The sequence below is a fragment of the Python bivittatus genome, unplaced genomic scaffold (genome assembly GCF_059951505.1).
Source record: "Python bivittatus isolate LINGU-HERP-01145 unplaced genomic scaffold, Pbiv_v1 ctg000020_np1212, whole genome shotgun sequence".
Classification (NCBI taxonomy): Eukaryota; Metazoa; Chordata; class Lepidosauria; order Squamata; family Pythonidae; genus Python; species Python bivittatus.
The window spans coordinates 100,323,355-100,339,969 of NW_028277030.1; the positions used below are offsets into that span (position 1 = coordinate 100,323,355).

Consider the following 16,615-nt stretch of genomic DNA (forward strand, 5'->3'; position numbering starts at 1 on the left):
AGAAGTGCTTGAGAATGATTGTCAGGTGCAAGAAAAATAAAGGAATTGGTTTTTCTGTCCTACTTAAATATAACTGTAGAAAAGCATTTGTTTGCTTGTGCATATCAATTTCAGAATATTTCCAGCTTCATCTGTGAATCTACAGTCAGGTCCAGAAATATTGGGGCATCGACACAATTCTAACATCTTTGGCTCTATACACCACCACAATGGATTTGGAATGAAACAAACACAATGTGCGTTAACTGCAGACTGTCAGCTTTAATTTGAGGGTATGTACATCCAACTCAGGTGAACGGTGTAGGAATTACAACAGTTTGCATATGTGCCCCCCACTTGTTAAGGGACCAAAAGTAATGGGACAATTGGCTTCTCAGCTGTTCCATGGCCAGGTGTGTGATATTCCCTCAGTACCCCAATTACAATGTGCAGATAAAAGGCCCAGAGTTCATTTCAAGTGTGCTATTTGCATTTGGAATCTGTTGCTGTCAACTCTCAAGATGAGATCCAAAGAGCTGTCACTATCAGTGAAGCAAGCCATCATTAGGCTGAAGAAACAAGACAAACCCATCAGAGAGATAGCAAGAACGTTAGGCGTGGCCAAAACAACTGTTTCGAACATTCTCAAAAAGAAGGAATGCACCGGTGAGCTCAGCAACACCAAAAGACCCGGGAGACAACAGAAAACAACTGTGGTGGATGACCGAAGAATTCGTTCCCTGGTGAAGAAAACACCCTTCACAATAGTTGGCCAGATCAAGAACACTCTCCAGGAGGTAGGTGTATGTGTGTCAAAGTCAACAATCAAAAGAAGACTTCACAAGAGTGAATACAGAGAGTTCACCACAAGATGTAAACCATTGGTGAGCCTCAAAAACAGGAAGGCCAGATTAGAGTTTGCCAAACGACATCTAAAAAAGCCTTCACAGTTCTGGAACAACATCCTGTGGACAGATGAGACCAAGATCAACTTGTACCAGAGTGATGGGAAGAGAAGAGTATGGAGAAGGAAAGGAACTGCTCATGATCCTAAGCATACCACCTCATCAGTGAAGCATGGTGGTGGTAGTGTCATGGCGTGGGCATGTATGGCTGCCAATGGAACTGGTTCTCTTGTATTTATTGATGATGTGACTGCTGTCAAAAGCAGCAGGATGAATTCTGCAGTGTTTCGGGCAATATTATCTGCTCACATTCAGCCAAATGCTGCAGAACTCATTGGACGGCGCTCCACAGTACAGATGGACAATGACCCAAAGCATACTGCAAAAGCAACCAAAGAGTTTTTGAAGGGACAGAAGTGGAATGTTATGCAATGGCCAAGTCAATCACCTGACCTGAATCCCATTGAGCATGCATTTCACTTGCTGAAGACAAAACTGAAGGGAAAATGCCCCAAGAACAAGCAGGAACTGAAGACAGTTGCAGTAGAGGCCTGGCAGAGCATCACCAAGGATGAAACCCGGCGTCTGGTGATGTCTATGCGTTCCAGACTTCAGACTGTGATTGACTGCAACGGATTTGCAACCAAGTATTAAAAAGGGAAAGTTTGATGTATGATTATTATTCTGTCCCATTACTTTTGGTCCCTTAACAAGTGGGAGGCACATATGCAAACTGTTGTAATTCCTACACCGTTCACCTGAGTTGGATGTACATACCCTCAAATTAAAGCTGACAGTCTGCAGTTAACGCACATTGTGTTTGTTTCATTCCAAATCCATTGTGGTGGTGTATAGAGCCAAAGATGTTAGAATTGTGTCGATGTCTCAATATTTCTGGACCTGACTGTATAATTTAACTGTTAAGAATGTGCTTTAAAAACAGGGAGAAGTTTTGGTTGTAACATTCCTGCAGATTTTTAAAAAATAAATATGTTAGAGTGAGGATAAATATTTCCTGCAAAACAAGGTTTTTGAAGATCATTTAGTTCTTTTATTTGATTAGTTCTTTTTAAAAGCATTGCTATTCACATTTTATGTATGGTATGATGTTTATAGAGTTCACTTCTTTAAAACACTTCAAATATATTTTTCTTCAATTCCACACTGACAAATATCTGCTCCTTTCTCTCCCTGGATGGTCGCAGTGCTCTAGAGCAGTTGTCAAGGCATAGCAGAGTGCTGAAATGGAGTCATTCGTACTTGCTATCTGATGGAAACTCTTCTGTCCTTGGATATAACGAGCATTTGTCACATGATTCCAAGAAAACTAGTACAAGAACCTATCAGTTATAGATTAGGGAAACTTGAATGTTGTTAAGTCACTGTTCTTGTTTAAATTTTAATAAATATTTTGAATTTGTATTATTATTAAATATATACTCTGCTTTTCAAATAAAGCTAAAGAACTGAAGTGTTAAACTAGCCAACACTTTAGAACAGAAATGCATTAAATAAAACAATATAAAGGCAATTCTGCTCAATTTCTAGAGGGAGGGTTTCACAAAACTGTTGCTGCTACCTTACCCGTGTCCGACGTGTAGAGGCTAGAATTCCCTGAACCCTGATTTGGGATCCAGGATATGATCTTCTGGATAGTTGTTTTCTGCTGATAATCTGGAACAGAATTAGATTATTTTACAGGCACAATAGAATATCACCAGGTTCTTGGCAGTGTACAAAAACATAAACATAACTCATATAGTAAAACATCACATATCCTAAAATAGAGTGAAATAAATCCCCCCTCCCCCCAAATCATATGAAAACTTGACAGAAAAAGCAGCTCAGTCTCCATAGGTTTTGAAAACCTACCTGAATAAGATTGTTTTCACAGCTTTGCAAAATGTCAGTAATAAAGGAGCCAGGTGCACTTCTGGGAGGAAGGTGTTCCAGGATATTGAGTGTATGTTAACTGAGTGACTTTGAGCCAATCATTTTATTTCAGCCCAAACATCTCACAGGGTTTTTGTATGGGAAAACAGGAAGAGGGAGCATTATATATACTGCCTTGACTTATACAAAACAAAGGTGGGATAAAAAGTAAAGAAAGAAATATCAAACCTATCACCTTCCACTGAAATCTGAATATTTTTAAAATTTCTAAGTATAGGACACCATGAGATTGATTGATTGATTGATTGATTGATTGACTAATTACAGGACTTATATGGCCTCCTGTCTCATATGATGACTCTGGGAGGCTCACAACAATCCATAAAAAGCATAGTTAAAAACAAAAGTATCCTCCTCCCCCTGGCACCAGACCAATCATCCTCACAGCTCAAGAGCCAGGTCTTCACAGCCCTCTGGAAGACTAAAAAGGGTCCCTTAGATCTCAGGCAGGAGGCTGTTCCAAAAGGCTAGGGCGGCCACTGAGAAGGCACATCTCCAAGGTCCCATCAGATGACAACATTTAAGGGAGGGGACCTGGAGCGCACCCACCCTATCTAACCTAGTAGGATGGGCAGTTACCCTCAGGGACAGGCAGTCCCTCAGGTAACCTGGCCCTGTATAGGGCTTTAAAGGTGGTAACCAGCACCTTGAATTGCATCCAAAAAACAACCGGAAGCCAGCAGTGGTGTTACTTGGGTGAACTGCACATGCCGCTGTATTCTGGACCAGTTGCAACTACCATATGGTCTTCAAGGGCAGTCCCATGTAGAGCACATTGCAGTAATCCAAACAGGAGGTGACTAAGGCATGGGTGACTGTGAGCAGGGCCTTCCAATCCAGGAATGGGCACACTTGGCACACAAGATGGATTTGTGCAAAAGCCCTCCTAGCCACAGCTGCCATCTTCTCTTCCAGCAGGAGCTGTGAGTCCAAGAGGACCCCCAAATTGTGCATCAGATCTGTGCGGGGGAGTGCTAGCCTGTCTATTGTCAAAGATGTTGACTCTCCTGACCCTGGGGGGCCAAAAACCCACAACCACTCCGTCTTGCTAGGGTTGAATTGCAGCTGATTTCTCCACATCCAGGCCCTTACAGCTCCAGGAACTGAGCCATCCAGGTGATCACAGCATCACTTGCCCAGCATGGGGTAGAGATGTATAATTGGGTATTGTCAGCATACTGATGATACCAAACCCCATGCCAGCAGATGACTTCTCCCAGCAGCTTCATATAGATGTTAAATAGGAGAGAGAGACCCAAGCCCTGAGGCACCTCACATGATAGGGGCCTAGGGGTGGACCTCTCCTCCCCCACTAGTGTTGACTGATACTGGCCATGGAGAAAGGAGAACCACTGCAAAACAGTACCCCCCGCTCCCAATCCCTGGAGCTGGTCTAGCAAGACACCATGGTTGGTGGTATCAGAAGCCACTGAGAGATCCAGAAGAGCCAGCATGGGCACAGCACCCCTATCCCGAGCCCTCCAAATTACATCTACAAGTGCAACCAGTGCTGTCTCAGTACTGTAGCCTGGCCTGAATCCTGACTGAAAAGGGTCCAAATAATCCACTTCATCAAAGGCCCTCTGTAGATGGGAGCTCACCACCCTCTCAACAACCTTCCCTAAAAAGGGAAAGTTGGAGACTGGACAAAAGTTATTCAAAGCCGTAGGGTCCAAAGATGGCCTTTTGAGGAGGAGATGAACCACTGCTTCTTTCAAGGCTGGCAGAACCACTTCCTCCTGCAAGGAGGCATTTACCACTGCTTGGACCCAACCATGCGCCACCTCCCAGGAGACCTTAACCAACCAGGAGGGGCATGGGTCCAGACTACATGTGGCAGAGCTCACAGCAGGATTGACTGGCTCAAACTCTTCCCAGATAACCAACCTAGGATGTACCTCAGTCACTTCCACTGGATCTGCCCTATTCAGGGCCTCTGGACCTCGAACTCCCCTTATTTCTCAGAATCTAGTAATTTGTAGCAAGCCTCCTGGCTTGAATATACAGGATAGGCAAATCTACTTGGAGCAGATGGTGCTCAAATACCTAGGACATAAGCCAGGAAGAGCTGTATAGGCAATAATTAGTGCTTTGAATTCTACCCAGGGATCTGTTAATAATCAATGTAATCTCTGCAATATAGGTGTTATCTTGTTGAACAGCTTTCACCCTTCAGCAGGTAAGCCAGTGCAATTTGCACCTACTGTGGATTCTGAATAATCTTCAGAAGCAGCCTCTTGTAGAGCATGTTAGAGTAATCTAAATATGAGATGATGTGTTGCTCTTGCTTTTCAACCTCATCATTGTTATTGTCGCCCTGCCCACCAATGCAGTGGAAATAACACCAGAGGCCCACAATGGCAGCAGTAATTCCAATTGCCACAGAGAAAATGCTCGGACAACCTGCAAACCATCAAAACTTGTTCCATCTCTAACTCCGCCACTTCACTCACATCCAACTGGTCATGGCAGATCCCTCTTCAATTTAATTTCTAGGAGTTATCTGATTTTTACTCTCTTTCTCTCCATTCTTTTAGCGAATTGATGTGCAGGTTCTTCTCTTTCTTCCTCCATCAATCAGCCTCACATTTCTTTCTCTTCTTACTTCTCTCTTCCTCCTTGCTCTTCATACAGCAGCCCTTACCCTTGACATTTCATGTTCCAAATTAATTGGACATACTACGGACTCTCTGCCACTTCATCTACACCAGTGTTTCTCAACCTTAGCAACTCTAAGATGTGTGGACTTCAACTCCCAGAATTCACCAACCAACATGGCTGGCTGGGGAATTCTGGGAGTTGAAGTTGACCTATTTTAAAGTTGCCATGGTTCAGAAACAATGGTCTACACCATTATCTCTTCACAACTAGCTACTCATATTTGGTCAGAACCCCAAAAATCAATGAGTTCTGGTGTTGTAAACTTTATACATTGTTTTCTTTTCTCCACAAAACAGTACAGAACCCCAAATATTACCTGATGTAATTCAGCTTCATTAAAGTATCAACCTCGGGGTAACATATTGGTAAAAATAATTTAATCCATTGGCATTTTCTTTTTCCATCTTGTAGTAGTCACAACTCTTTTTTTTTTTTTAATCCACCATAAGGGCATGGAAACATTTGATTAAAATACTGTAGTTCTGCCTGCATATTTCTCTGCAGATGCCCCAAAGTTAGTGATTATGCACTTTCTATCCTCCACTGCTTTATTAGACCAAACTGTTATAATTTTGTCAATTATATTGTAAAGATATATGAATGAGAGAAATTATTTTAAAAATGTGTTGCTTCTGTTTGAAGCTTTTGCATAGTACAAATGATAGATATGAGGTAACACAAGCCAACAACATGTTTGAAAATATTATCTATACAAAATTCTTTATGATTTTCTGCTGGAATGGCTGTAAATGAAACCATGGTTAGATTTATGTACAGTTCCAACTACCCCTCTTTCCCTTCCCTGTCTTCCCAAACAGAAGTTTTGTTCTGTAGTTCAGATTAGTATCATTTATTAGAGCTAATTATAAAGCAGATGGAGCTTCTCTGATTGATGGCCTCAGTGTGAAAGTTTCTTTCCCATAATGAAGAATGTCCAAACTTTAAAAGTATTTTTAAATGTTGATTTAAGAGGGTTTCTTTCCTGTTTATTTTGTTTTACAGAAAATTCTACAATGCAAATGTTCTTTCATTGCAACATGTTTCTTAAAAGATTGATATTTTTTCAGCACAGTGTACTGCTGCATGCTGTAATGAATAGAGTTCCTTATATTTCAATAAGAATCGGAGCATGTGATCATTAACTTAATTTCTACCAAAGTTTTACTAGACCTAAGTATTCTCAGTTTAAAGAGCTCAGGCATCCTTTTGTGAACTTCCAAACACCCTTCCAAACAAACTTCGCAAGGTGATAGTTATGGATAATTGCTCTGCAGAATAAACAGAACAATTGTAATGTTTTGCTTATGTTGCTTATGTATACTGTATTAGTAGTCCTATTGAATAGGAAGAAATTTAAGGGTTTTTCCCCCCTCTCCTTAAATATCAGAATATTCTCGGAGAAAAATCTGTACTTTTGCAGAAGTTAGGCCTGGCAAGATATGAATGTGATTGCATGAATTACCATAATTCCAGTAATTCTCATTATGAAAAAGGGCTGTTTGGGTCCCCCCCCCCCCGGCTTAGAGGTGTGTGTGTGTGTCTGTCTGTGTCCATCCATCCATCCATCCATCCATCCCTCCCTCCCTCCCTCCCTTCTCACCCCTATGGGTGGTACGGGAGTTTGAGGGTTCTGCACAGTATCTTAGCTGTTCCTAGCACTGCACTCTTCTAGATAGAGAGCTCTGATGTTGTTCCTAGAATCTGTTGGAGGCACTCTCCCAGCTTAGGAGTCACAGCCCTGAGTGCTCCTACCACCACTGCACTTTCGCCTTTTTACATCCTCTCTAGTTCCTCCTTCAGGCCCTGGTACTTCTCCAACTTCTCATACTCCTTCTTCTTGATGTTGCTGTCACTTGGCACATCTATCACCACTGCTGACTTCTGGTCCTTGTCTGCTGCCACAATGTCTCGTTATTGGCCAGTACCTGCCTGTCTGGATCTGGAAGTCCCACAGGATCTTAGCCCTGTTCTCCATGACCTTCTGTGAAATCTCCCATCTGGATCTGAGAGGGTCTAGCCCATATGCTGTGCAGATGTACCTGTACACAATACCACCTACTTGGTCGTGCTGTTTAGTATATGCTGTTCCTGCCTGCAACTTACACTCTGCCACTATGTGTTGGACTCTGAGGCCTCTCTACACAGTTTGCACCTTGGGTCCTGTCGAGTGTGGTAGACCCCTGCTTCTATGGATCTGGTGCTTAGTGCCTGTTCTTGTGCTGCTATGATCAGTGCCTCAGTGCTGTCTTTTAGTCTAGCCCTTTCCAGCCACTGGTAGGATTTCCCAACGTCAGCCACCTAAGCTATCTGTTGATGGTACTTCCCATGCAAGGGTTTGTCTTGCCATGACACTTCATCCACTTGAACTTCCTCCCATGTCTGCTGCTGCCTGAGGCATTCTCTCAGCAGTTCATCTTTGGGTGCCATCTTACTGATATACTTCTGGATGCTCTGGGTTTTGTTCAGGACAAAACACCAGCTGAAAAGAGGGTGGGCAGAGGTCTGGTGAGTGTCAAAACCATATATGTACCTTTGTGGATTAATTTACTCAGAATTAGGGCTTTCTCCCAGCATACATTCTTCTGAGTTGAACAAACCTGCCAGGGACAGACATGATTAACATAAAAAAGGGGCTGGGCTTTGATCACGCAGTTGCAGCTGTTATCTTGATTTTTTGATACACACACACTGCCTCCTGAAAACTTTCCTGGGGTCATGATTTGTCTGCTGGCGAAATATGGGCTTCAGATAACTCTGAGTACTCTTTTATTTTTAAAAATATATTTTTAAAGTATTCTCTTTCTTCCTTTTGAGTGATGTGTTGCCATTAATTATTCAACAGCCCAAACAAATTTAGACTGTAATAGCCATAATTATTTGTTGAGCTTTCTAGCAGATAGCTGTTTGTATGAAGGAGAAAGAGGGAGCTGAAGACTTTTCTCTCTTAAGTACTCCTTCAAAATCTACTCATTGGAGAAGTCTTGTGAATTTTGTTTTAAGGTCATGCCAGTTTCATTTTTTTTGTAGTCCTTCATCCCCTTCTCTGGGGCTGTCACATTATTTCCTTTTTTTCTATGTAATTGTGGCCAAAGCTGACTTCGTACAAGTTTAAGTGAAAACTAAATTGTTATATGATATGAAAAATGTCAGAGTAGAAATCTGACTTTGACACTTGGATCATATTTAATATATCAGTATTACTTCACTGCAAAGGACCTAATTTCATCTTAAATTGTGCTTAATTTTCCCTAAACTATACGAATTTAGCATTATTAAACATGGAGAAATTGGAACAGCTCTATAAATACAGCATTCTGATAATACTCACATTTCCTTTTAAATAAAATAAGCAGTTTGACTTAAGTGTAGTTACACATTTATAATACTAAAATGTCCATTCTTCATAATGCTTCGATGTCTATATATTAGGTTCCATTTAAGCTGTTTTCAAATGTGCAGATTATCCTCCATCACTTTATATGCTTGTAAGCATTTTTCCATGTAGGGTTCCCAGGAATAGAAGTATCTGCTTACATAGAATGATAGATATGTGGAAAAAGCAGAATTTTCTATCATAGTGCTGTTACCTGTTCTAGGCATATTCCAAGAGTACAAGTAGTCCTCAGTTAACAAACACTCATTCAGTGACCATTCAAAATTACGTCGGCACTGAACAAGTGTTACTTATGACTGGTCCTTGAAGTTCCAGCCATCCCAGCATACCCGTGGTCATGTGATCATGATTTGGGTGCTTGGCAACCAGCTTGCACTTACAATGGTTACAGTGTCCCATGATCACCATTTGCAGCCTTCCCTGCTGGCTTCCCACAAGCAAAGTCAAAGGGGAAGCTGGCAGGGAAGGTCGCAAGTGACTCCTGTAAGTCACTCATGCTCCTGCGGCTTTTTCTCCTGAGGAGCCTGGCTATGGAGTTTGAGATCCAAGGGATCTCATAGTCCATAGTGCGGGCATCCACAGCCAACCCCACCCTTGATGGCCACTGGCATACCCTCTCCCAGCTGGCAGCGGTCACCATTTTGCAGCAGCCACCTGCACGCCCTCCCTTACCCCACAGCAGCCACTCTTGGCCTCACCATGCTTGCGCAGCGACTACCTGCATACCCTCCTTCACCCAGCAGCAACCAGCCCCAGCCCTGCTGTGCTCCCACCTGAGCACCCTCCCTTCATCTGGCAGCAGCCAGGCCGTGCTTGCGCCATAGCAGCCACTTACCCACCCGCCTGTTTGTGAGCCACCTAGGACTTGCGACTTCCTGTAGTCTTCCCCTCTGACTTTGCTTGTTGGAAGCCAGCAGGAAATTGTGAGGAGGTCATCGCTTAATGACCCGCAATCCTCACTTAACAACAGCAACAGGAACTGCCAGGATTGCCATTGCTAAGCGATGCAGTCACATAACATTGTACTTTATGACCATATCACTTAGTGATGGAAATTCCGGTCCCAATAGCCATCATTAAGCGAGAACAACCTGTAGCCAGAACACCCCAAAATCAGATTTGTACACTACAATATGATAATTTTTCTATCCAAACAGAAATTTCAACAGCTCTTTTCTCCTCCATAGGAAGAGTATTAATTTGCCTTGTACTTAGGAAAGAACTAGAGCTGATTAAACAGAGCAGGTTCACATTTATAGCAGTAGTTTTTTTTCTTTGGTGAAATGTACAGAGGGTTAGACCTAACTCTCCAAACTTGTTTTTTTTTTTTAATTATATAAATTTTATTAAAAGTTTTGAAGAGAAGATAAAAACTAACAAAAAACTAATATAAAGAAAGAAAAAAAGGGGGGGAAGAAAAGGACAAAGGTGCAGGAAAAAAAAAGATAAAAAAGAAATAGAAGAAGCTTCCAGTTTTCTTTGCAGCAAATGCAAGTATGATTACAAAAATGCAAGTATGATTACAAAGTTATCTCTTACTTTATGGTTACAAAAAGAAAAGCTCACTTTTTTCTATTATTTAATTATTTTCTAATCATCAGAACCACAAATCATAAGTGCTTTTTTGTTTGTTTGTTTGTTTGTTTGTTTGTTTGTTTCATGCAAAAAGTCTAACTCTCCAAACTTGATGCAGGTTGAATATACACTGGGAGCAGGGAAGGGACTTGTCTGGGGTTCCCTAGATTATATCCGCTATACTTAAGAGAGATAAGTTTGCACAGTAAAGTTTAAATTGATCATATTACTTCTTCCTATGTTGGATGGAGAAAAGAGATCAAAAGATAAGGAACTGAAACTTGAGAGAACAGATGGAAGCCAGGAGAAATAAAAAGTAAAATAAAGGAATATGGAGCAATAGCTTTGCTATACAAATCTTATAGGATGCAATACTTCAGAAGAATTCTGTATTTAGTACCATTTGAATAGAAGGACCCTGAATAATCTTAAAACATAAATTAATGAAAAAATTGCTGAAGTTTTCTACATATGTCTATATATACAGAGGGAGAGCAATGTCTCTAAAGACTTCCATTACAGATTTAGCTTCTCTCTGGTTATTTTTTAAATGTTTTTGGTTCTAACGCATGGTCCTTTTCAAACTTGATTATGTAGATAAATTAGGCATGTCTCTTCCAATTGCACACATTCATGGATATATTCAGAGTTTAGACAGGTTTCCCAGAGTATGAGACTCTTGCTTATCTTGCCTAGAGCATCTTTTAAAATACTACCATTATTTGCTACCAGTTCTCACAATGGTATTTTTAAAATTTGGCTATTACATTTATGAATAATCTTTTGAGATTTTGAGTCAAAAGCATTTAAGTCTTTTTAATGCCATATTTTGAAAGCAGTTTTGAAATGCTGCATTTTACATATTTCAGCTGCCATTTCTTTAGTTATCTTCTGTTGGTGCCTCAGAGTTAGGTTCCTAAGCATCTCAAGGAAGTATTCATAAACAAAATCTCTCTTACCATCTGGTTTGCATTACTGCTCTTCCATTATCTCAACCCTGGTAATTCTGCCAGTACTTCTGAAGAACCATAGGCTGGGGATTGGTACAGTTGATGTCTAGCTTTGTAGATTTCCTGTTTATTCTTGTTTGCAAAAGTAATACCCTAGCTGGAGAAAACCAGCTGCCATCTAGAAGCCCTTTAAAATGATTGAGCCTTTAATTGAATGCTACCCAGCACTGAGGTACCAATATATTTGTTGTAAAGGTATGAAACATTGGACAATACTTTTTATAATGCAGTTAATCTTGAAATGAAATTGTTTTTTGCTTTGCTATTCGATATTTATTAGAGGATGAATCTTAACCTGTTGTTCTGTTTCATTTTTGCCATGTCTGTGTTTTAGGCTAAATAGGCCCACAGAAGTTACTAGCCAAGGGTAATTTTTACTAACAGGGATATTAGTAGTATGCTAGTTATAGAGGAAAGTACTCTTCCTCCTCCACAGTTGGACAAAAAGAAAATAACCTAGTGGCAGAGGGAATTTCACCTGTAAACCTGCTGGTTGCTTATGGGCTTATCTGCCCCTATGTGGGGTATGGAATATGCATCAGATGAAATAGAAGGAAGTTTTGTTGATGTATCTACAAGTTTACTCTTGCCCAGTTGAGCTGCCAGCTAGAGAATCACACCCACACAGTGGAAAGGTGGCCTTCCAGAAGACTGAGATGTCTTCACTTGTGCAAATTAAAACTTTTGTCTCAGATTCATGGCCATAATTCCCCAACCCCACCTCACCCTCCCATTACGGAAAGTGATGGGCAGTTATTTTCCTGCCGATGTGTGGGACACTTGTTCAGAAGGAAAAATAAAGGCAAGGAATCTACCAATCCTTGTCCTGAAATTGTCCCACATTAAATCCACAAGCATTGTATCTCTTGCTAGCCTTGTTGCTAAGGTCCAGTAAGGCTCTTGAATATGCTGCCTCAAGTTCCTGAATGAAGGCAGGATGTAAAGTTAATACAAAAAGTAAAGATTGCCTTTGGAGAAAATCTCTACATTTGTCCCCTATCACTTCTTGCTTTAAATTTGACGTTTTTCTTGAATACATTCTTCACTGGTACAGAGTTCCACTTCAGAATCTTATGAAGGGGTAGAGGGTGTTGGGGTAGGAACTCACACTCTCCTGTGCATGATCTAGATAATATTTCTTTCAGCTTTCTTTTGATAGTTGTATTTGTGTTTAAATTGTTTTACTTTTCATTAGACAACATGAAGCACATTTTTTTCTATATTTGTCACATGAAACATTTTATACTTTTTTTTCCCTGACCATTTCACCGAGAACATACTTAACAAGTATGATAAAGCATAACAACTGAGCATAATGTGGCTAGAGGGCTTACAGCAGCAACCACACTCTGCAAAAATACATTAAGTCTAGCAGTAAGTTGCATCAAAATCACAGGACATGATGTTTGGTTTGGGTGAAGGCCATATCACTGAAACCTGTATTCTAATGACATGTCCTCTATCAGTTGTTAGAGTGGGTACAAAAACATTATTTTTGAGGCAGTAAAAGCTAGTAGCAACTCCAGAAAACTTATATAAATAGCCACAAAGGACCCCATCTTTTCTCGTTCCACTTTAAAGGGAGAAAAGGGGCCTGGGTAATGTAGTTCCTGGAGGTTGGTCCACTGAGGAAATGATAGGAAGTCTGAAGGTTATTCTCCAATCCATTGGATCAGCCTTGGGTGGACCTTAAAGAAATCTTACTTGAGAGCAAAGAAATGAAAAAAGGAAGAGAAAGTTTGATTGATAGATTGGTATGATGATAACTGAACTGATGAGCAACTCTAATGGGAAGAGGAATAGGACTGAGTAGTGTGGTGGTCTACTCAGTGGAAGTTGACTTAAGAGTAAAGCACTTTAGAAAATAGGGCCTCCTCAAGCTGCACTTATACACTCAAATTTCTCCCTAAAGAGAAAAGAGATGGAGCTGGGACTGCTGCCAGTATATAAAGATTTTGGAAGAAATTAATTTTGTTGTATAGATGCTGTCTGAGCATTCCCTGTAATAAACAGAGTCATCCAGTTTTGTTTTGTTTTAATTCGCAAAGTGTGTGTATGATTCTTTCAACAACCCAATTTCTGACACTCATTTGGATTTTCACTATCCAAATTCCACCTGTAGGAATGGGACAATTTATTATTGAGCTCTCCTTCTGTAGCAGGAAGCACCATGGCTCATTCTTCCTTAGTATAGCAAAAGTATTTCAAGGCATTGTTTCTACATTATTAGCAATGATTTCCACCTTGAGCTTTCAGAATGAAGCAAGTTGACAATCCATATGGATTTAGTGGAGGTGACTTCTCATGAACATTTGGTGAAAGCATTTCAAGGGCCTTCCCAGGTTCTATGCACATGTATGCATAAGAAAAAAAAATGCTACTGCCAAGCTAAAGTACTGTAGCTTCTGCTTTGCTTCATAGTAAAATCTTCAAATCATTAATTCAATCCTTTGGCTACTTTTTCAGAAAAGAAAATCTCAGACAAAAATAACACTTTGCAATTTGAATAGATGTTGGCACAGAAATAATTTTAAATTTTGATTTCTGCTAGGGATTCTGTTCTGAGTCATTGGAATCTAAGGCTTTTCATAAACAGTTTTTACATATGTTAGTAAAGGGCATAGAAATAATTAATCACATGTTTGAGGTATATATAGCAAAAGTTGTATTTATATGCTTACATATGCTTTACTTTTAATTGAGATACCCAGAACTTTATTAGAATATGGAATTTGGTATACATTTGTATGGCTAATCCTGCAGAGGTAAAATCTTCAAGAAGATTATGATAGGATGAAATTGACAAGATAGTTAATAAAGGATGAGGTGTTCCTAATTAATCCACAGTGCCTATAGTTGAAAATTAATTGTGTTATGCAAATGTCATGTTAATTAAGAGAGAATATGAGAGTACAATAAATCTTTTAAAAACCATTCTTTGTGTTGGCAACAGTAGGTTGATAGGTTAGTGCTTCTCAGCCTACCAGAGCCTCAGCTTTTCAGTGATGTCTTGATGACTTACTAAATTATTACTGTAAAGCTGGGTTTTACTGCAGACATTCAGAAATACTGTTCTCCTAGCAACATCCACAATCTGAATTCTGTAAATGTATCAGCATACACATGATTGCTTCATACATGGTATTCTCAGCTGGAGATCCTGATCCAGTTCAGCCCAACCAGCCTGATCCTGAACCACAGTTCCAACACAGTGAGAGTCATGAAAATAGGCCATGTATTTGTATTTATATCCAACAGAACTTATAATACCCAGAGTATTAGTTTAATATATGATTGCATATAATTTTGAAATATTGTCATGCTTCTCAAGTCCTTTTTTGGGAAGTGTGGGTGATTGCTATCAGAGGTTTAACAATTATGTCATGATATGAGTTGATTAAGCCTTATAATTTATTTTTCTTAATTTCTCTTCTTCCTCTATTTAGTTATTTATTTAATCAATATAAATAGCTGCCCACTCAGTACACAACTCAGGGCAGTGTAGAATGTCAAATAACAACAGTAAATTCCATAAAAAACATCTAATTGAAAGGCATAAAACAAAACAAAACAAAAAACCAGAGCAAATCAGAATATATAAAGTGCTGGGAAAAAGCACATCAAACAGGCCATACCACTCCCAGACCCAGTGCCTGAGGAAAGAATCAGGTCTGTAATGCCTTCTAAAAGGCAGGCAGGGTCAGGGCCAGCCAGATCTCAGGGGAATGCTGTTCCAAAGGACAGAAGCAGCAACAGAGAAAGAATGTCTCCTTGGTTCCACCAGATGAAGTTGCTTAAGCAGGGGGGACTGGAGCAAGTTGACCTTATCAGATCTTATAGTATGTAATTCAAGGTCAGCAAAATGGTGCTGCCTGTGGGGGCTATGGCACCCACAGTATCCTGGGTAGCATCCGTTGAGCTCCAAAACAGTATTAGCAAAGCACAATAGTGGTGGTAGTGATGATGATCATTTATATTTTTAGGTTAAATGGCTGAAATTTCTGTTCATAAGAAACCTAATGAGATTTGGAATGTATTTAGTTTTTAGTGTTCTAAAATGTAAATGTTCTAATTTTCATTTGTTTTATTGACATCCACAATGTTACATGAAAGTGCATGATGTCTGCTACCTAAAATGTTTGCTGACCCCCGATCTACTTAACAATTTCTAGACTTTGGTTTACCAAATGTAAATAGAAGGGAGGGGAGATGTTCACAGCCACATTAGAGTCATGAAGCTGGGGTTCTTATGTCTTTGGATCTTAGCCAAAATAAAGATGAAACAGAAAGAAATGGCTAGTGGAGAAACAGAAAACTCCAGCAGCCTTATCACTGTTTATCCTTTCCTTTATTCATCCCCACAATATTTATGTTGTGATTCATGCAACCAATATTAACTACCCAAGAAACAGTCTTGTTCTGGATTACCACTATTGAAACGCTAATGTAATATCACTGGAATTAACTGATTGATTTCTATTTCTAGGTGGGCCATGCACAGATACAGCTCATGTTTCTTTAACCACAGCAACCAAAAGAACTTGTGATTCAGGTAAATTTTATTTTTAAAAGAATATATTATGAAAGGGCTGGATAATGTCCACTTCACTAGGCTATTCAGCTGACCAAGAGCAAGATCTCATTCATGAAACCATTGTTCCTATTATTGCAAGCCACCACATTTCATCTTATCTGTGATTTATTATTTACCATTGAAATCAAAAAGGGGGCAAGGTCAACAGAAATGACTCCTGCAAGTATTCCTATGGGAGCACCAATAAGATTGTTCAGATTCAACAAGCCCTCATCCTTCCCTCTGGGGGAGAAAGGATAAAATATGTGCAGAGCCAGCACTAATGCTGTGAGTTGCACTGCAGCTTCCGTAAGCAAAAGTGCCTTTTGCTTATTTGTCTGATGCCCATCTTCTTAAATGATGTAGTCTGCTTGCTGGATAAAACACTCCAGAAGTTACCTCACATATCACTCATTAGGAAATGCACCATTGGCTTCTGAATTCACCAGACAAACCATTCTTTGCGGGGTGAGGTGGGAAGCAATAATCTGTAGTGTCCTCCAGCATGGCAGAATAAATAATAGGGAGTGAAGGATTAACTCCTTGATATCACATGGCCTGCTTG

General features: G+C 40.1%; 1 protein-coding gene across 1 annotated transcript in view; it reads left to right on the forward strand.

Annotated features, from left to right (window-relative positions):
• Positions 1 to 16,615, forward strand: part of ZFAND3 (zinc finger AN1-type containing 3) — a 140,901-nt gene that overhangs the window by 85,233 nt on the left and 39,053 nt on the right. The window contains exon 5 of the mRNA XM_088145378.1: positions 15,964 to 16,029. Within this exon, the coding sequence (XP_088001504.1) occupies positions 15,964 to 16,029 (66 nt within the window). The remainder of the gene's footprint in view (positions 1 to 15,963; positions 16,030 to 16,615) is intronic.